At 44.9% G+C, this 17,214-nt stretch overlaps 1 protein-coding gene across 1 annotated transcript in view; it reads left to right on the top strand.

The window, feature by feature from the left end:
* GLCCI1 (glucocorticoid induced 1) overlaps positions 1-17,214 on the top strand; it is a 312,344-nt gene that overhangs the window by 273,951 nt on the left and 21,179 nt on the right. Inside the window, exon 8 of the mRNA XM_029588951.1 lies at positions 785-995. Coding sequence (XP_029444811.1) covers positions 785-995 — 211 coding nt within the window. The remainder of the gene's footprint in view (positions 1-784; positions 996-17,214) is intronic.

The raw sequence follows: 17,214 nt of genomic DNA on the forward strand, positions 1-17,214 counted from the left end.
TTCCTCTTTTATGTCTCCCATTGTACTTTTACTATATTCTCTGGTTATTCTTCCACCATGATCGTGTTTCATATGCCTCAGGGCTTTGTCCTGAACCCTCTTTGTTTTTCTACACTTCTTCCCTTTATGTTCTGATCTCCTTCCATGGCTTTCAGTGTGATTTTTATACTGATGACCCTCAGATCTACCTTTCTACCCCAGAAATTTCACTAAGAATTCAGTACCAAATTTCAGCTACCTTGTCTGTCACCATCAGGATGTCCTGCCATCACCTTACTTACATGGCCAAAATGGAACTTCCTGTTCTCTAATCCCCCCATTCCCCCCCCCCCCCCCCCAACCAGAACCAACCTACTTCCCCTTCTTTTTCTGTTTGTGGCTGGTGGTCTCATCTTCTCGGATTAGCTAAGTTTCCCCCTCAAACTGAATGACTTGTCTGCTGTGGATTTTTTCTCAGTATGCTGCCTATAGAGATTGAGGGGAAACAGAAGGGATCATGGGTAAAAAGTGGTATCCTGGGAACTCTTCTTAAAACAGGTTTTAATCATCTGAATCAGTAGATGGTGCTGTACCCTACATGGTTCATTCAGGTAAGAGACCTACAGAGAGAGAAATCAGCTGGTAAGAGACATTCCCTTTCCTCCCATCTTTGCAGGTTCTTAAGTAAGAATTTATTTGAATTGTCTGTTACAAATTTGTGCTGCAGTCACTACATTAATAGTGAAATCTAGCTGTTGAAGTAAACTTGATGGTGTGGTTTATTTTTATTTTGTTTCCATTGTAGCCCGTGGAAATTCCGGATGGTCGTAGAGCACCTTTGCCTGCCCACTATCGCAGCAGCAGCACACGCAGCATTGACACACAGACTCCCTCTGTCCAGGAACGCAGTAGCAGTTGCAGCAGTCATTCACCATGTGTTTCCCCCTTTTGTCGTCCTGAATCTCAGGATGGGAGCCCATGTTCAACAGAAGACTTACTTTATGACCGGGACAAAGGTGAGAGTGGAAAGGCCAGAGCGTGTGCGTAATTGTATTTGGCTTGCATGCGTAATTATGGCTTTATTGTCTTTCATTTTAACTCATAGTTTATTTTGGGTTTGAGGAATAAGGAAATATTTTTTTGCTTGTGTATATATTTCATATTTTATTTTATTTGCATTTTACAAGCATCTTCCTTACATGGCAGATGAGCACAGCAAATTATTGTGGTAATTTATATGAGAGTAATACTCTGCATTCCTATGGTAGTACATTTAAGGCCTGATTCACTAAGGATTCTGTCCCATTCTGTTTCTATTGGGGGTGGGGAAGTTTCATGCATCTGGCCCATAGGTAGAAAATAACATGAGGTTCTTCCTTTAACTCCTAGTAAGATTTAAGAACCTTACATTAAGTTAACGACTGTCCTGATTTTCTGTTAACAAGCAGGCATGAATTAGCCATTACGCATGGGCAACAGCCTACAATGGTGCCAACATGGTCCAAGCTCCCAGTGCTCGGTAAAACTTTGAGTATACATGGGAATTCCCACATGCACGTGCTGCTTCATGAGCTCCTCAAGTCTTTCTTCATCTGAGCTACCATACAGACATGTCTCAGTCATTCAAACTTTTTTCAGATTTTTGGCCTTGTTTCTTGTTGCTTTTCTGTTTTCTTACTGCTTCTTTGGCAGCTCCTCAAATAGAACTTTGCAGTTCTAAAAAGAAAAACAAAGTTAAAATGAGAATGGAGAGGTCTAAGGTCAAGAATCCAGCGATTAATGGCTTCGAGGCCTTGTATCTCTGTGCTCCAGATGTTCATTATGGATATGCAGTGCCATCTGCTGCTGTTGCCTGAACCCAAACCAAGATTCTTCAACTACTTCATCTAAGGATAGGTATCCCCCTAGAGTGCAGCAGCACTGTGCCTGGAAGGTGGAGGCCTTAAGGAAGGCACCGGCAGTTGAGCACCAAGCCATGGTGCTGGGCTGAACAGAGTAGCTGTGCCTCATCTAAGAGTGAGATGACAGGCTCTTGATGTAGGGAGTCTGAGAGAATCCTTCCTCTCGATTCCATATGCTTGGGAAGGCTCCCCCCTACCCACACAACTCATGTCATCAGTTCCTGGATTTTCCTCGGGTCAGGGGCTGAGCATGGCACGGAAGCCTGTGGCAGGAGAGACAGTATCGAGAAGAGTTCTCAAACAATGTGAGGACCCCCCCTTTGGGATTGTTTGTCTTGGTGCTAAAGAAAAATTCAGCATAGCCGCTGCCATGGTAATCTGCCAGAGCAGGCTTCTACTTGACGCAGAGGCAGGAGAGAGCTTCATTGGTGCAGGTGGCTTCATCCTTTATAATGTGAAAGATTCCCATAGCTCAAAGAACTTGCTTTACATGGATCCAGGACCCACCATTTGTGTCCTTGGTACAGAACTAGCATTTGAAGGCACAGTCCTGCTTGGTGCAGCATGTCAAAGCATAGTCTGAGGTATTGGAGTGGAGTACTTTGCATAAACCCAGGAGTGGAAGGTTTGGCGTGGCAGGAGGGCCCATTTGATGCTGACCAGAGTGTTATTTGAAGGTAAATGTTTATGCAGTTGGTGTAGATTGCCCCAGAGCCAGCCGCTAGAGAGATGTCATGGTGCAGAGTTCCTCCATGTCTGTGTAGACTGCTCTTAGTGACAATAAACCAATTTAGTTTTCTGAAGAGGATATCTTTCATCCAACTTCAGCACAGAGAGTTCCTTAGCCTGTGGGGCACCACTATTGGAGCTAATGAATTTGTTTGCTTCCTTAAGGTCTGGGGACCAGAAAAGGAAATTGGAACCTCTCCCAACCAAGATAGAGGCATTTTTCCCACATAGGTGGGGGTGGCCAAGCTCTCACAAAGGTGCATTACTCTCCAAGAGTTTCCGTAGTTGACAGCAAGTCCTCACCATGAGGTGGATTCTTCTCAATCCATGGGAGTCTGCTCATGAGTTGGAAAGGGATGAAGCAGACTTTGTCCCTTTTGACGTTCTTACTAGATATTTCCCACTCAGAATGACGGAATTCTCCTCAGTCGCCCTCATCCTCTTCAGGGTCATCAGCTTAATGTTTCCTGTTGTCAAGAGGAGGAAGATTGTACAGGGATTCTTTCAGTTCCCCTACTTGCTTTTCCTCAGCATACTTCTCGTCTGGAGAATTCTTTGCTACTCTAAGTTCTTAGATAAGCTGGCAAAGATGCTATCCATCACTGTTAGGAAAGAAAAGGTTCTGAGAACAGATGTTGGGTTTTTTCAGTTCCTTCAACCTACAGCGGATTCTGTGGCTGTCCTGATTCAGGAGCTTCTGCAAGACCACCAGATAAGAATGTGGCAGACACCAGTGGTATGCCTGCTGCTGCGTTTAAAATATAGGGGTCCAATCTTCCCCTGATTTGGGGGAATGGTAGAGTCAGTGCTGAAGGTATGCTAAGCGCACTTGTGATTACTCCAGCATGCATCCTGAGAAGGACCCAAAGGTGTTGGACACACTTGACGGAGATTTCCCAAGGGACTGTGTAGAATGGCTGGGACTGTGTAGAATGGCTGAATTGCAGCTCATCAGTTGTATATGGTGCAGTATCTGCATGAAAGTATCCTGGGGGAAATCAGTGCAACTGCGCAGCACAGAATTTCCCTCCTGTGCAGAACTTCATATTTTGTGTAGAATTTGGAGAGATTGGCAGGTTGTGAGCAAAACCTATTCTTCTCGTGGCTGAAGAAAGAGAGGCTCGGCAAGGCCACAAGTGGAGACCATCCCGCTCGTGGCCAAAATCCGAGGCCTGGCGCTTGAGCGGAGCCCATCCCCCTCTCAGCCAAAGTCAGAGGCCCGGCATGGCCATGGGTGGAAACCATCTTGCTTACAGCCAAAGATACAAAGGAGAGATGCACGGGTTAGCTGCAGCTGGAGCCCATCCCACCTGCAGCTGAAGAAGATGGAGAGGCTCAGAATGAGGGCAAGAGAGCCTGTGAGCCTATGTAAGAGAGAGTGAGAATGTGTGTGAGGGTGCATGTGTGAGAGAGAGTGGGAGCTTATGTTGGGGAGTGTGTGTATGAGAGAAATTGAAAGCCTGTTGTGTGTGAGGGTGCATGTTTGTGAGAGGGAGCCTGTGTGAAGATGTGTATGCGAGAGAGAGCAAGCCTATGTGAGGAAGTGTGTGTGTGTGTGAGTAAGAGAAGGGTCAAACTTTGGGAGTGGAAGACTGAGGGGTGGAGATAGACTGGAAGGCGTTGAGCCTGTCAGAGAAGGGGGGAGAGAGTGGGCCTGAGAAGGCAGAATGAAAGGGTCTGGCCAGGGGTGGAGGGGATTGCTTAGTGTACTTTTAGGTGAATTCTGCTCAAAATTCTTAACACTTTGCATGTTTGAGTAATACCTTTTCTGTATGTAACCCTTCCTTAGTGTACGAATCAGGTACAGAGAGGGACATCAAGTTATTTATAAGTTTGTTCTAGCTAGCTGGTTAACATTTTCTTCTTTTCCCATCCCAAGGTGTAGGTCCTTTGGACTAGGGGTGGAAAGGAGTCCTCTCCAGCCCCAGTACAGGGAGGCTGGTGTATTTAGCTGAGAACTATGAGTTGTGTGCCAAACAAACCACACTCTGATCATGTAGGCAGTGTCCAAAATAAATCTTTACTGGTAAAGTTGAATATAGCAAATCACACACCACAGTCTCTGTTGCACTTTTTCCAATTACAGCTCCTTTCTCCCTCTATCGGCGTTAGTCTTTATTAAGCCAGGAATCCATCTTCACTTCTGGATTAGATTATGCAGTGGTCCATCTGGGCATGGGTCCTTTGATGGAAAACACCCCTCCTGATGGCACAGAATTCAGCGTCGCTATCCCTCAAGTTTGTGGTAGATGTTGGATGGGTGTCCTCCCGTTAATGTGGATCTTTTACTCATAGTTAGTAGATTAATCTTCTGTGGGATCCCAGGTGGTAGGAATCCTTGGCGGACTGCAGGGTTTGCCAGCCTGCTTGATGGGCAGAAAGAAGGGCAGAAAAACACTTCCTCCCAGATGTTGGAAAAACAAATCTTCTTTCCCCAATTTAGATAATCAGGAAATCCTCTGCAGCAGGTCACCACCTTTGTTTGGCAGATCTTCCCTGCCAAACAAAGGTGTCTTCAGCTCGGGGTTCCCCAGTCCCTGACTTCAGAAAGGCGCAGGGCTTCTCTAAATAAATGTTCAAAATCCCAAAATAGTCTCAGAGCAGCCTCTCTGCACCTCATGAGGAGAGCACATCAGTGGAGCCCTTTGGCCTGTCCTGGAGGGGGTCTCAGAGGGTTTCTGAGGCTCCAGGTAGGCCCTAATCCAACTTAGGAAAATACAACCCCTCTCTCTCACTTTCAAATACTACTGCCCCCAGAGCCTATGTCAGAGCTCTGCTATAAAACCTCAGGGCCAGGGGTATCTATTACAGCTCCACCAATGGGAGAGCTATTCATAAATGGATACTCTCCTAATTATCTAACTACATTAGGCTGTTACAGGATCTATTAGTAACCCAAAAGGTGGGCTGGGTTTCATGTATTACATTTTAATGGTGTGTATATTGTGTGTTGACCAATATAAAGTATACAGAAATTTACAGAATTTAAAATTTGTGCAGAATTCCCCCAGATGTAATGTATGCAAAAGCTAAAGCCTCTGATGGATTTGACAGATCCAGAACTAATAGACATCCACTGAGCAGTAGAGATCATTGAGAAATATGAGAAGCACCTAATCCATTCCATTTATAAAGCTATTAGCTATGGTAGGGGACCAGGTGTGTCCATTCTTCTAAAGACCTCACTTCTGCTTTTTCCTAAATCTTTAAGCTCCTCCTATTCTTCAGTAACAGCAGCTACCTGCCAGAGGTCAACAAAGGACAAGGTGTCAGCCAAGGGTTCAGCAGCAGAATCAGCTGCAGCCCATAATGGCTCCTTATTTCCAACGACTGATAGGTCCTAAAAATTGTGTAAACTCTACTGGAGAATCTCGGGAGGGTGGTCAACACAAATGAGCTGTCTGTAGCCCTCCCAATCTCTGGAATACCTGGGAGTCTGGTTCGACACCAGACAAGACAAGGTCATTCTGACTCCTACAACACAAATGAGCTGTCTGCAGCCCTCCCAATCTCTGGAATACCTGGGAGTCTGGTTCGACACCAGACAAGACAAGGTCATTCTGACTCCTACAACACAAATGAGCTGTCTGCAGCCCTCCCAATCTCTGGAATACCTGGGAGTCTGGTTTGACACCAGACAAGACAAGGTCATTCTGACTCCTACAAGGAGAACAAAACTGATGAACCAATTGTGAAACCTGTTAAGCAGTCTTCACCCCAAGGAGTGGGACTATCTCTAAGTCCTCGGTCTCATGACATCCACACTGGAAGTGGTTCTAAGGGCAAGAGCTCACATGCGACCCCCCCCTACAGCGTTCCCTACTGTCACGATGGAATCATGTCCCAGAATTACTCGATTCGCCTCCAGCTCCCGGAGGAAGCTCGAACCCAGCTACAATGGTGGCTACAAGAAGACCATCTGAGCAAGGGAGTAAGGCTGTCCCCGCCGACCTGGATCCTGCTCACCACGGATGTGAGCCTACGAGGGTGGGGAGCCCACTGCCAGGAACTGACTGCCCAGGGGCAATGGGACAAGGAAGAGTCGGGATGGAACATCAACAGACTGGAAGCATGGGCAGTCAGGCTAGCCTGCCTATGGTTCAGTCACAGACTCCAGGGCGAATTCATCAGTCATGTCTGACAACGCCACAACAGTTGCCTACATCAACCGCCAGGGAGGAACCAGAAGCCAACAGGTGTCCCTGGAAATAGACCCCCTAATGACATGGGCGGAATCAAACCTACAAGAGATCTCAGCCACCCACATCATGGGAAAAGACAACGTCACTTCATATTACCTCAGCAGAGAAAGTTTCTAGATCCAGGGGAATGGAGGCTGTCAAACACAGCCTTCCAGTTGATAGTAAACTGCTGGGGAACACCAGCCAGTGACCTCCTGGCAACCCGGTTAAACGCCCAAGTTCCCAACTTCTTCAGTCAGACGGGAACCACAATCCCAAGGGATCGATGCTCTCGTCCAGGCCTGGCCACAGGAAACCCTGCTATATGCCTTCCCACCATGGCCGCTACTGGGCGGGATCATCCGCAAGATAGAACACCACAGGAGACCAGTACTTCTAGTGGCCCCGGACTGGCCAAGAAGGCCGTGGTACACAGACATGTGAAGACTACTGACAGGGAGCACTCTCCCTCTACCTCCACACAGGGATCTGCTCCAACAAGGCCCGATCCTCCACGAAGACCCAACTCGATTCTCTTATGGTCTGGCCATTGAGAGGACACGCCTGAAGAAGAGCAGATACTCGGAGGCGGTGATTGACACTCTGCTCCAGGCACGCACGTTTTCCACATTTCTAACCTACATGCGAATATTTGAAGCCTGGTGTGAAGACCGCAACATCCTCCCACAGACAGTCAAAATTCTCATGATTCTGGAATTCCTGCAGAACGGCATACAAAAGGGGCTATCTCTCAACTCCATCATGGTGCAGGTGGCCGTGTTGGCCTGCTACAGAGCAAAGGTGGAGGGCGGCAGCCTAGCCTCTCAGGAATTGGGAGATGTCCGGGTGAAAGGGGTCAAACAGATCCGACCACCCCTAAAGTGGCCGGTACCTTTATGGAATCTCAATCTAGTCCTAGACTTCCTAGCAGGAGCCTCCTTCAGACCCACGGTCTGTCGCTCCGACTACTAACATTGAAGACTGCATTTCTAGTTGCAGTCTGTTCGGCCCATCGCATCTCCGAGCTTCAAGCACTGTACTGTTGAGAACCCTTCCTCAGGTTCACACCGGGATCCATACAGCTACGCACGGTCCCCTCCTTCCTCCCAAAAGAGGTTTCTCAATTCCATCTAAACCAAACCATCTCGCTGCCAGCACCAGACGAGCATAAGGACTTGGAAGAATCTCGCCGCCTTCGCCATTTTAACGTAGGCAGACTCCTAGTCCGATACCTGAAAAGGTCAGAATCCATACAAAAGACGGACCACCTATTCGTCCTTCACAGCGGGAAGAAACAAGGGGAAGCGGCCTCACGGACAACCATAGCCTGCTGGATCAAAGAAGTTATCAAGGCAGCCTACATAGAGGCAGGCATGCCCCCACCTCTACAAATTAAGGCCCATTCCACTAGAGCCCAGGCAGTGTCCTGGCGGCAACCAAGTTGCTCACCTGCCGAGATCTGTTGGGCGGTGACATAGTCCTCCATCCATACCTTCTCTAGGTTCTACCCCCTGGATGTTCAGGCTCGGGAGGACACAGCATTCGCAAGGGCAGTACTAAGTGGGCCACGGGCAGCCTCCCACCCGGTTCGGGAGTAGCTTTTGTACATCCCATTGGTCCTGAGTCCATCTGCTACACGCTAGGAAATGGAGTAATTACTTACCTGATAATTTCGTTTTCCTTAGTGTAGACAGACTCAACATCCCGCCCACGGTTGCCGACAAACACGGAAACCTCGGGTGACAATCCCCGAGAGGAAGACAAACACGGGTAAGCCAAGCTTCCCTCTAAGACACCCTACCTACCGGGTGTCAGCGTTTCTCGGTTGAGTGCACTGGCGGTCTCCAGCTATTACCACTTAAACCAGTTCAAGTTAATCACGTTAACCAAGTTAAAGTTATTCAGTCACACATATATCCACAATTGCTTTTCGAAGAGAATACTGAAGAGCAGAGCTTCCTGCAGAGGTATATGTAACAGGGCTGATGTCAGATTGAAATCTGACTCCGTCTCCAACTTCTATCAGGAGCACACTATACCCAATGGTCCTGAGTCCATCTGTCTACACTAAGGAAAATGAAATTATCAGGTAAGTAATTTCTCCATTAGATCTACTTCATCTGCCACTACTTGCGAACTGAATTGGCCAGTTTGAGTCAGGATGCTGGGCTCAATGGACCTTGGTCTGACCCAGCATGGCAGTTATGTTCTAACAAACTTCGGTCTTTGGTTCCAACTCTTCTAACTTTGCTCAACTAAAAGTGGGGTGGCTCCTTCAGTAGAAGATGGTCAAACCTGTTCCTCCTCAGGAATGTGGACAGGGATTCTATTCCAGATATTTCCTGATCCACAGAAAGCTGGGGGGGGGGGGGGGGTGTCTAAAACTTATTCTAAACAAGTTGTTTATACAGAAGTTTCAAGATGAACTAATTCCAGAAGAGCCTCTTTGATTCAGTCATGGGATCGGATGTTTGCCGTGAATCTAAAAGACCCTTATGTACACTTTCCCATTCACTGTACCCATCAGAAATTCCTTAGGTTGTAGGGAAGCGAACACACTATGAATACAAAGTGCTTTTCTTAGGCCTCTCTGTGTCCCTGAGGATGTTCATAGAATGCTTTGTGGTGATGGCAGAACAGCTTTGTCGTTAGTTTGCATGTTCCCATACATGGATGATTGGTTGCAACAGGTCCATCCCCTTAAGGAGATCAAGTCTCTCGAAGACCATACAGCGCCTCCATTCTTTAGACTTCTTGGTCCACTTTGCTAAGTCAAACTTAGATCCTGCTTAAAGAATTCAGTTCATAGGATCTTGGATAAAATCATTTCAGAAGAAAATGTTTTTGTTGAACGAGCAACATTCCTGAGGGGCCTGCTAAAGTTGTCTCCATCAGAATCCAGTATCAGCAGGGTAGGCCCTGATTCTCCTTGGGCACATGGCTGCTGCAGTGCATGCAGTTACTCTGAGTCATGTGCACATGCGGGACTTTCAGTAGGGCCTTCAAAACCAATGGGATCAACACACTCAGTCTTTATTTCACTAAATCTCTGTGACCTAGGGGATGAGAGCATCCCTTTAGTAGTAGATTAATCCAGAGGTTCTAAAGGTGTAACTTTTTTTTGCGCATTCCACAAGTGACTTTGTCTACAGATGGCCTCCACTGAGGGGTGGGTGGGAGTGCAAACCAGAGATATGGACCCAAAAATCACAGTCTACAACTCAACCACCTAGAGCTGCAAGCTATTCACTATGTTCTAAGGGCTTTTTCTCTCCTCATTTTGGGAAAGCATCTTGATCCTAATAGACAACCAAGTCACCATATTCCATGTATACAAGCAAGGAGGTATGGGGTCTAATGCCCTCTGCCAGATAGTCCTCCGAATCTGGTCATTGGAAGTGTCTCAGCAGATTGTTACAACCATAGGCATGTTCCCTGGATCAAGGGATCTCACACAACTTGGATCACCAGCTTTCCCAAGTGACTGATCTTTTCATCTCAGATGGCTACTGGAAAGTTGAAGTTTTGCTCCATGTATTCGAGCAGCTACAGGTCAGCTTCTGATGCTTTTGAGCTAGATTAGTTTGTCTACTCTGTGTACCCACCTATTTCTCTCATCACCAGGACCATCCTAAAGGTTCTTCTGGACAGGTTGAGGATAATTTTTATAGCACCAGCCTGGCAATGGCAAGTGTGGTATCCATATTTATTCCATTTGTCAATTCAGTCTTTGTTCCAATGGGAGTGCCTCCGATTCTCATCACACAGGTGGAAAGCAGGTTCTGCTATCCCAACCTGCCAGTGCTAGCCCTCATGGTCCAGATGCTCAATGTTTAGTAGTCTTCTCCTTGTTCCTCCCAAAGAGTTGGACGATGTGCCGATTTCTGCCAGGAAAAGTCAACCAAATCATCCTACATTTTCTAATGAGAGAGTTTTTCGAACTGGTTTAGGGTCAACCAGCTGAACCCCTTCTCATGTGGTCCAAGGACTTGATTCAGTATTTATTCTTCCTCTCATCTTAAGAACTTAGCACCTCTTTAGTTAAAGTTAATCTCTCTGTATCACCAGGAGGTAGAAGGTGTCTGGATCTCTTTCCAACCCTGGTATCAGGATTCATGAAAGGACTGTGGTATTCCAAACCTCTAGTGCCTTGGTACCTCCAATGTAGTCCTAGCTCAATTCATGAAATCTGCTTTTGAACCTTTTGAGTTGGTATACTTGAAGTTTCTCTGAAGGGTTTCTTCTGCCCATAACTTTGGCATAAAGAGTAATTGAACTACCTGCAGTTTTTTTTTTGTCCAATAGAGTGGTTCTGTGAACACATCCCAAGTTACTTCTGAAAATGGTATCTGATTTTCACATTTAATCAAGCCATTGTGCTACCTGCATTCTTTCCAAGATTGCATGTACACAAAGGAGAAAGGCTCTTCATTCCTTGGATTGTAAGAGAGCCCTGGTGCGCATTACCTAAAGAGGACTTAACCTCACTATCAAGCTTGTCAACTGTGTTCTTTGATCCCAATAGATAGGTTTTTTGACAAGTGTTATTGCTAAATTGGCTAGTGGAGTATATAGTGCACTTACACACTGGCTGGCTTACAGATGAGACTCTGTCAAGGCTGATAGAGTGAGAGCCATGGCAGGGCCGCTTCTGTTGAAGATATTTGCAAAGCTGCTATTTGGTCATCTGTGCACACATTCATGTCCTATTACTATCTGAATAGCATCTCCTGAAGTGACAGTAACGTTAGACAAGCAGTTCTATGCAACCTATTCTCCCAGTAATCCACTTTCCACTTGGTCAGACCAGGTTGTCTTTAAGTGCTTCTGCTGTGCATTGCTTAGCTTGGACTCCATATGCATAATGGCTAATTCATGCCTGCTTGTTGACAGAAAAAGTTTGCTTACCTGTAAACAGGTGTCTCTGTAGTCGACAGGATGAATCTGACATATTTAATACTTGCCTGCCTTCCTGCAAAGTCGAGTACCTGGCTAAAGCTTAAGTTCTGAAAGAGCCTGAGGGGCTTGTGAGGCTGTGCATGTGTAACTCCTGTGCATGCTCAGGAAAGTTTTTACTGAATTCTGAGCTGGCGCCATGTCTGTGCTAGTGGTTGAACTAATTCATCCTGCTGACTATGGAGAACCCTATTTGCAGGTGACTAAACTTGCTTTATTTTACTGAGAATTTTAAAAAGTTATGAGTTGAATCAAGTGACATGTTACTGAATTTTTTTTTTTTGCTCTTTAAAATAATTGTAAACATTAGAAATGTTTGTAGATCAGCAACATTAATGAAGTTAAAATAGTTTTTTAATTTTGTTTTCTAGAAAACTTTTAAGACTTTAACATACTACAGAGAGCCAGTATATATCTGCTATACTAGTTCCATGTTTTTCTCTAGATTTAGAGTTTGAGGAAAGCTTTTCTCAGACATAGTTAGTAGTGTGGTGTGTTAGTGTAGTAATGTTGAGTATGAGTATTGCCTAGGTGAAGAAATGACTTGATGTAGTTTGCTTTTGTTATCCCTAATCCTTTTTCCCACTTGTATTTCAGTACAGTCTTTAACAGCAATTTCCTCTCAGTTTCAGGCTATAAGGGGTTTATTCTCAGGTGAATTATAAAAAGGAAATCAACCATTTTACAAAACTCTGCATACTTTATCGGTCAAAATTATGCAGTATAATCCCAGTCTTGAGTAATAATTTGAACCACAATACAGAAAATAGCTTTTATTTGAAGATGGGGAATTTTTATGGTTTTGATGCAGAATTTCTCCAGGAATACAGCAGTAATACATCATAAACAGGCTTCTGGTTTGAGGATTTTAATTTGGCAAATGGAGCTCCTAGCTATAAGCAGTTAACGTCTTGTAGCTGCTAGTTATTTGCCACCAACTTAGCAGTGTCCATGGTTGTTACTACAAATGCTAGTACAAGGAGTCTGTGCTGCCTTCAGTTTCTCTTCTGTTCTGCAGATTGACAAATTAAAATCCCTGAAAACTAAAAAAAACAAAATAAGGCAGAAAATTACTGCTCTCCATCCCCCCCCCCCCCAACCTCTTGCTCATTCTCCAGTCTCAAGCTCAACTTCCCCACGCACACTTTTACTCTGTTTGGCCCCTTTCCCAATACCCAAAGGTAGGGACTGATTTCTGCAGGCACCGGGAAAGTGCACAGAAAAGCAGTGAAAACTGCTTTTCTGTGCACACTCCAACTTTAAATCATGGCGATATTAAGTCGGAGGTCCCGAAAGTTAAAAAAAAAAAAAAAAAAAAAAAGTTTAAAAAAAATTTGAAAGCAGCTCGCGGGTTGAAAACCGGACGCTCAGTTTTGCCGGCATCCAGTTTCTGAACCCGTGGCTGTCAGCGGGCTCGAACCGCCGGCAAAATTGAGCATTGGCTGTCAAACCCGCTGACAGCCGCCGCTCTTGTCAAAAAAGAGGCGCTAGGGAAGCACTAGTGTCCCTAGCGCCTCTTTTTACCATCGGCCCTAATTTAAATATTTTAGTTTACTGAATCGCACTCACAGGACAGCAGGCTCTCTCCCGTGAACTTTACTGTATCGGGCCTGCATGTTTGGAGACTCTCAGCTCTGGAATAACTGTTTGGTTCTGGCACTGCACAGCATTCAGTGCTTTTGATCTGCACAGTGTCCAAATTTCTGTTCTAGTCTTGAGACCAGGAGACTTAGACCAGTGTGATTTCAGAAGGAAGCAGCTATTATGTGGCCACAGCTACAACTATTGGGACTGGGGGGGGGGGGGGGGGGGTTTGACATACTAACAGAGAGGTTGGAGGGGGAGAAATGTGGCAGCATTGGGACCTCAGTGGCTTCTTTCATGCCCAAATATTGCATAAAATCTATATTGCGTGGTGGTGTAGAATTTCCACCAGTATAGAGATTGCTCAAATACATTGCAGACTTTTTTTTTTCTTCCTACTGGAGGTTGAGTATCAGTGTGGCAATATACACATTCCTTGTGGACAAGCATAATAAATTAGCCACACAAGTTGGGAGTGTCATATCCACGTGGCATTAGGACGGAAAACTGCTCATGGAGCTCAGATAAACAAAGAAGGCTTTTCAGAATATGCACAGTGTTTTGAACAGCCATCTGCATCGCGAGTCTCAGTTCTTATAGCAAGATATTTCTTAAATTTGAGGGGAGGCAAGAGGGAATTGTGTGGCTGATTTATCTTTCCCCTATGAAACAGTTCTAATAATTGAAATGACTGTATTTAATCAATTAACCAATTTTCTGATAAACGTGTAATTTTTAATTAACCGCAAATTGGTTTTCTCAAGTTTTTTAGTACGAAGACTTTGTTACTATCTAGCTTAGACACAATAAGGTATGGCTTTGATTGTGGTAGAACCTATGTCATGGCGTGAATTCAAGTAACTGTATCAGTTCTGCTGGCCGCACTGTGCAGCAAGGAGCCAGTTGATTCAACTCCTTGGATATAACCGTCATTATTCAGTGTCAACTGATTTGTAACGGTGCTCCTGGGGAGGGAGAGGTTCTCTATACTAAATTTGAGGGTTTATTTTGCAATATTTATTCAAAGTACTAATTGGCTCATATTATGGAAGTTTTCTCCCAGCCCTCTAATTGTGCACATCTATAAATGTAGATTTAAGAAAGGGGTGGGTAGCACGTACAAACAAGGAAACAGCCATATCACACACTCAAACTACAAAGGCACAATTAAGCAAATTAACTTCCCAGGCAGAAAGACCAAAAAAGTCAAGATATTTCTTAGCTGCTGAGGGTGAAAATCAAAACGCTATCCGCATTGAATTAAGTTTATATGTTTCTAGTCCTTTGATCTTTTCAAATTAGCTGACTGTGAATGGTTATCTCCTTCCAGTTTCATAAAATAGGCGAGCAGAACCAACCAACGTTGTTCACTATTGACTCAGCCTACAGACTCAGGTTGTTGATCCTAGTGTGGTAGAAATCCAGTGGCAGCAATAAAATGATTTGGTCTCCAGTTTTCATTACTAGCAATAAAAAGTGATGGTCATTATGTTGCTAGCTAAATGGTTACAGTTAAGGAAATTCCTACTGATCTGGTTGATCTTGAGAACTGTCTCAGTTTAGATTTGTTTTCTAAAGTTTATAAGCACTGCAATGCAGTGTTCATCCCTCCCCCCCCCCTCCCCCAACCTTTTCAAGTCCAAGACACACCTATAAGAGCAAAAATGGATGGTACACCTTTCTCTGCAAAGCAGGCAGAAAAAGAGCTCATAAGGCCAAAAGTGCTATGGAAGCACTGAAAAGCCCCACCAGTCTCTTCCAAATTTTAAAACTAAGGGGGAGAGGGGGCAGAGAAATACATGATCCAGTTGCAATGGACCAGCTCCCTTTATATGCAAGTGCAGGAGAAGGAAGAAGCTGGTATAGTGCTGACAGCTGGCCTGTTTTGTTACCTTGGATGCTGCATGTGGCTGCCAGAACTTCTCCACTACTGCTGCTGCTCAGAGTGAGTCACATCCAGTGCTTAGTGCATGCTGTCCCTGTCTCGCTCAACCTGCAGAAAAGACAGAGGCTGAAAGAACTCGCAGCTCAATTGGGGAAAGATGAGGCGGTGCTGTGTGCAATGTGTATGCTACACAAAGTGGAGCCCAGCTAACTGTCCTTGTGTGCTGCCCATTAATTATCTCACTCTCTGGGGTTTGTGCTGTAGCTAGAAAGAAGAGGCATGCATGATTACACAGGCTGTCAGAAAAGAGCTCCTACACGTTTGAGCTATCGCTGGTGTCTCTTGCATGTGGTGTTGGCCTGGATTTGAGTATAAAGCAGTGGTGACTTTTCTGTGGTACACCTGATCAGGTCTGACGGCACACTGGTTGGGAAACACTGGTGTAGCATATGGTGGATTCTTTTTAATGGAATGTGCAGTCTTTAAGTCACTGTTAGTATTCTGCACTTGTATGATCCAGTTTTGAGGGATTTGCCTTTTTCTGCAACACATTCTAATCTTCTGTAAAACCTAATCAATGAGCATTGTTGCTAGTTAGTACAGCAACAGATCTGTAGTTTGCTGGATGCAATATCAAAATAGCACTTAAGGTTATATAGGGATATTTATTAACAAGTATGCTAAGACGTATTGCAATCAGATATGGAAGTGGAACCTTGTTGTTATTCACCCGACATAGTGGAAGGCGTCTTATCCTTTCTGAATACTTCAGTGGCAAATGGTCTGTCTAGCTGTCTTCATTGCTCCGGTTGAAGAGAGGGGTGGTCCAACTGTAAAAGAAACTGGTTAGCAAATACAGAAACATCAATTGATTCAGACTTATCCAGATTATGATAAAAGGATCTAAACTCCTCCAGAATCTGTATCAGCAGATAACCTACCATCTGAGGTGCGAATAGCATGGATACTTTTCTTTTCTATTCTTTTTGAGATAATTGGTTAGTAATTGGCCACATTTTGTTAATTTCAGAATATCATCAAGCCTTTTGGACAAAGGTCTGCTTACTTAGTCATTTATTGTACCGAGCTTTCTGAAGAGAAAGTTGTGACAGAGGCATGGTTCAGTATATGGGCTCTCTCCAAATGTTCAGTCTGTCTGTAAACAGGATATGTCTTCTCTAGCCCGCTTCCGAGCAGCAATATTATAACTGGTATCCCCCCGAATAGTTGCTTTAAAATTGGCCCAAACCGTGGGAAAGGAGACATCTTGTGTAATGTTTAAGAAATTTCCACCCGAATATGGGTGGAAAAAGCAGGGTCTTCCAGAAGGCTTGAGTTGAACCACCAAAGTCTGTCCACAACAGAAAAGGAAGAGAAACTGATGCGCATCATCACAGCAGCATGATCTGAGATTAAAATAGGGTGAATTGAAGCTGAGACAACTTCAGGTACCAAACGTCCAGAAACTACAAAATAGTCAATTCTAGAATTAGCAAGAATGAGGACAAGAAAAAAAAAAAGGTGTAGTCTGTGTGGGATGTAGGAGACGCCAGGGGTCAGAGAGGCCCATAGAGTGGATGAGGGCTTTGATTACATCCTGTGACTTGGAGTATGATTTTGCACTGGATTGTTTGTCTAAGACAGATTCCAGGGGTTGGTTGAAATCTCCCGCTATCACCAGTTTGGAGGAATCAAGGCCCATGAGCTGATGAGAGAGCTGCTGGAAAGAACAGGATCATGAGCGTTAGGGCCATACAGATTAAATAAGGTGAAAGTATCCCCCCCAATGGAAACCTGAACAGAAACCCATCTACTGTCAGTATCAGAAGTGTGGTTGGTAATCTGAGCACCAAGACACTTGTGAAATAAAATGGCAACCTCTCATTTCATTTTGTTCGCGGGGGAGAAAAGAACTTTACCCACCCAAGCCTGCTTTTTCTTGAGAGTTTCTGAAGGTGAAGGTAAGTCTCCTGTATCTTGGCCATATGTGTTTTTTTTA

This window comes from Rhinatrema bivittatum, chromosome 2 (genome assembly GCF_901001135.1).
Source record: "Rhinatrema bivittatum chromosome 2, aRhiBiv1.1, whole genome shotgun sequence".
NCBI lineage: Eukaryota > Metazoa > Chordata > Amphibia > Gymnophiona > Rhinatrematidae > Rhinatrema > Rhinatrema bivittatum.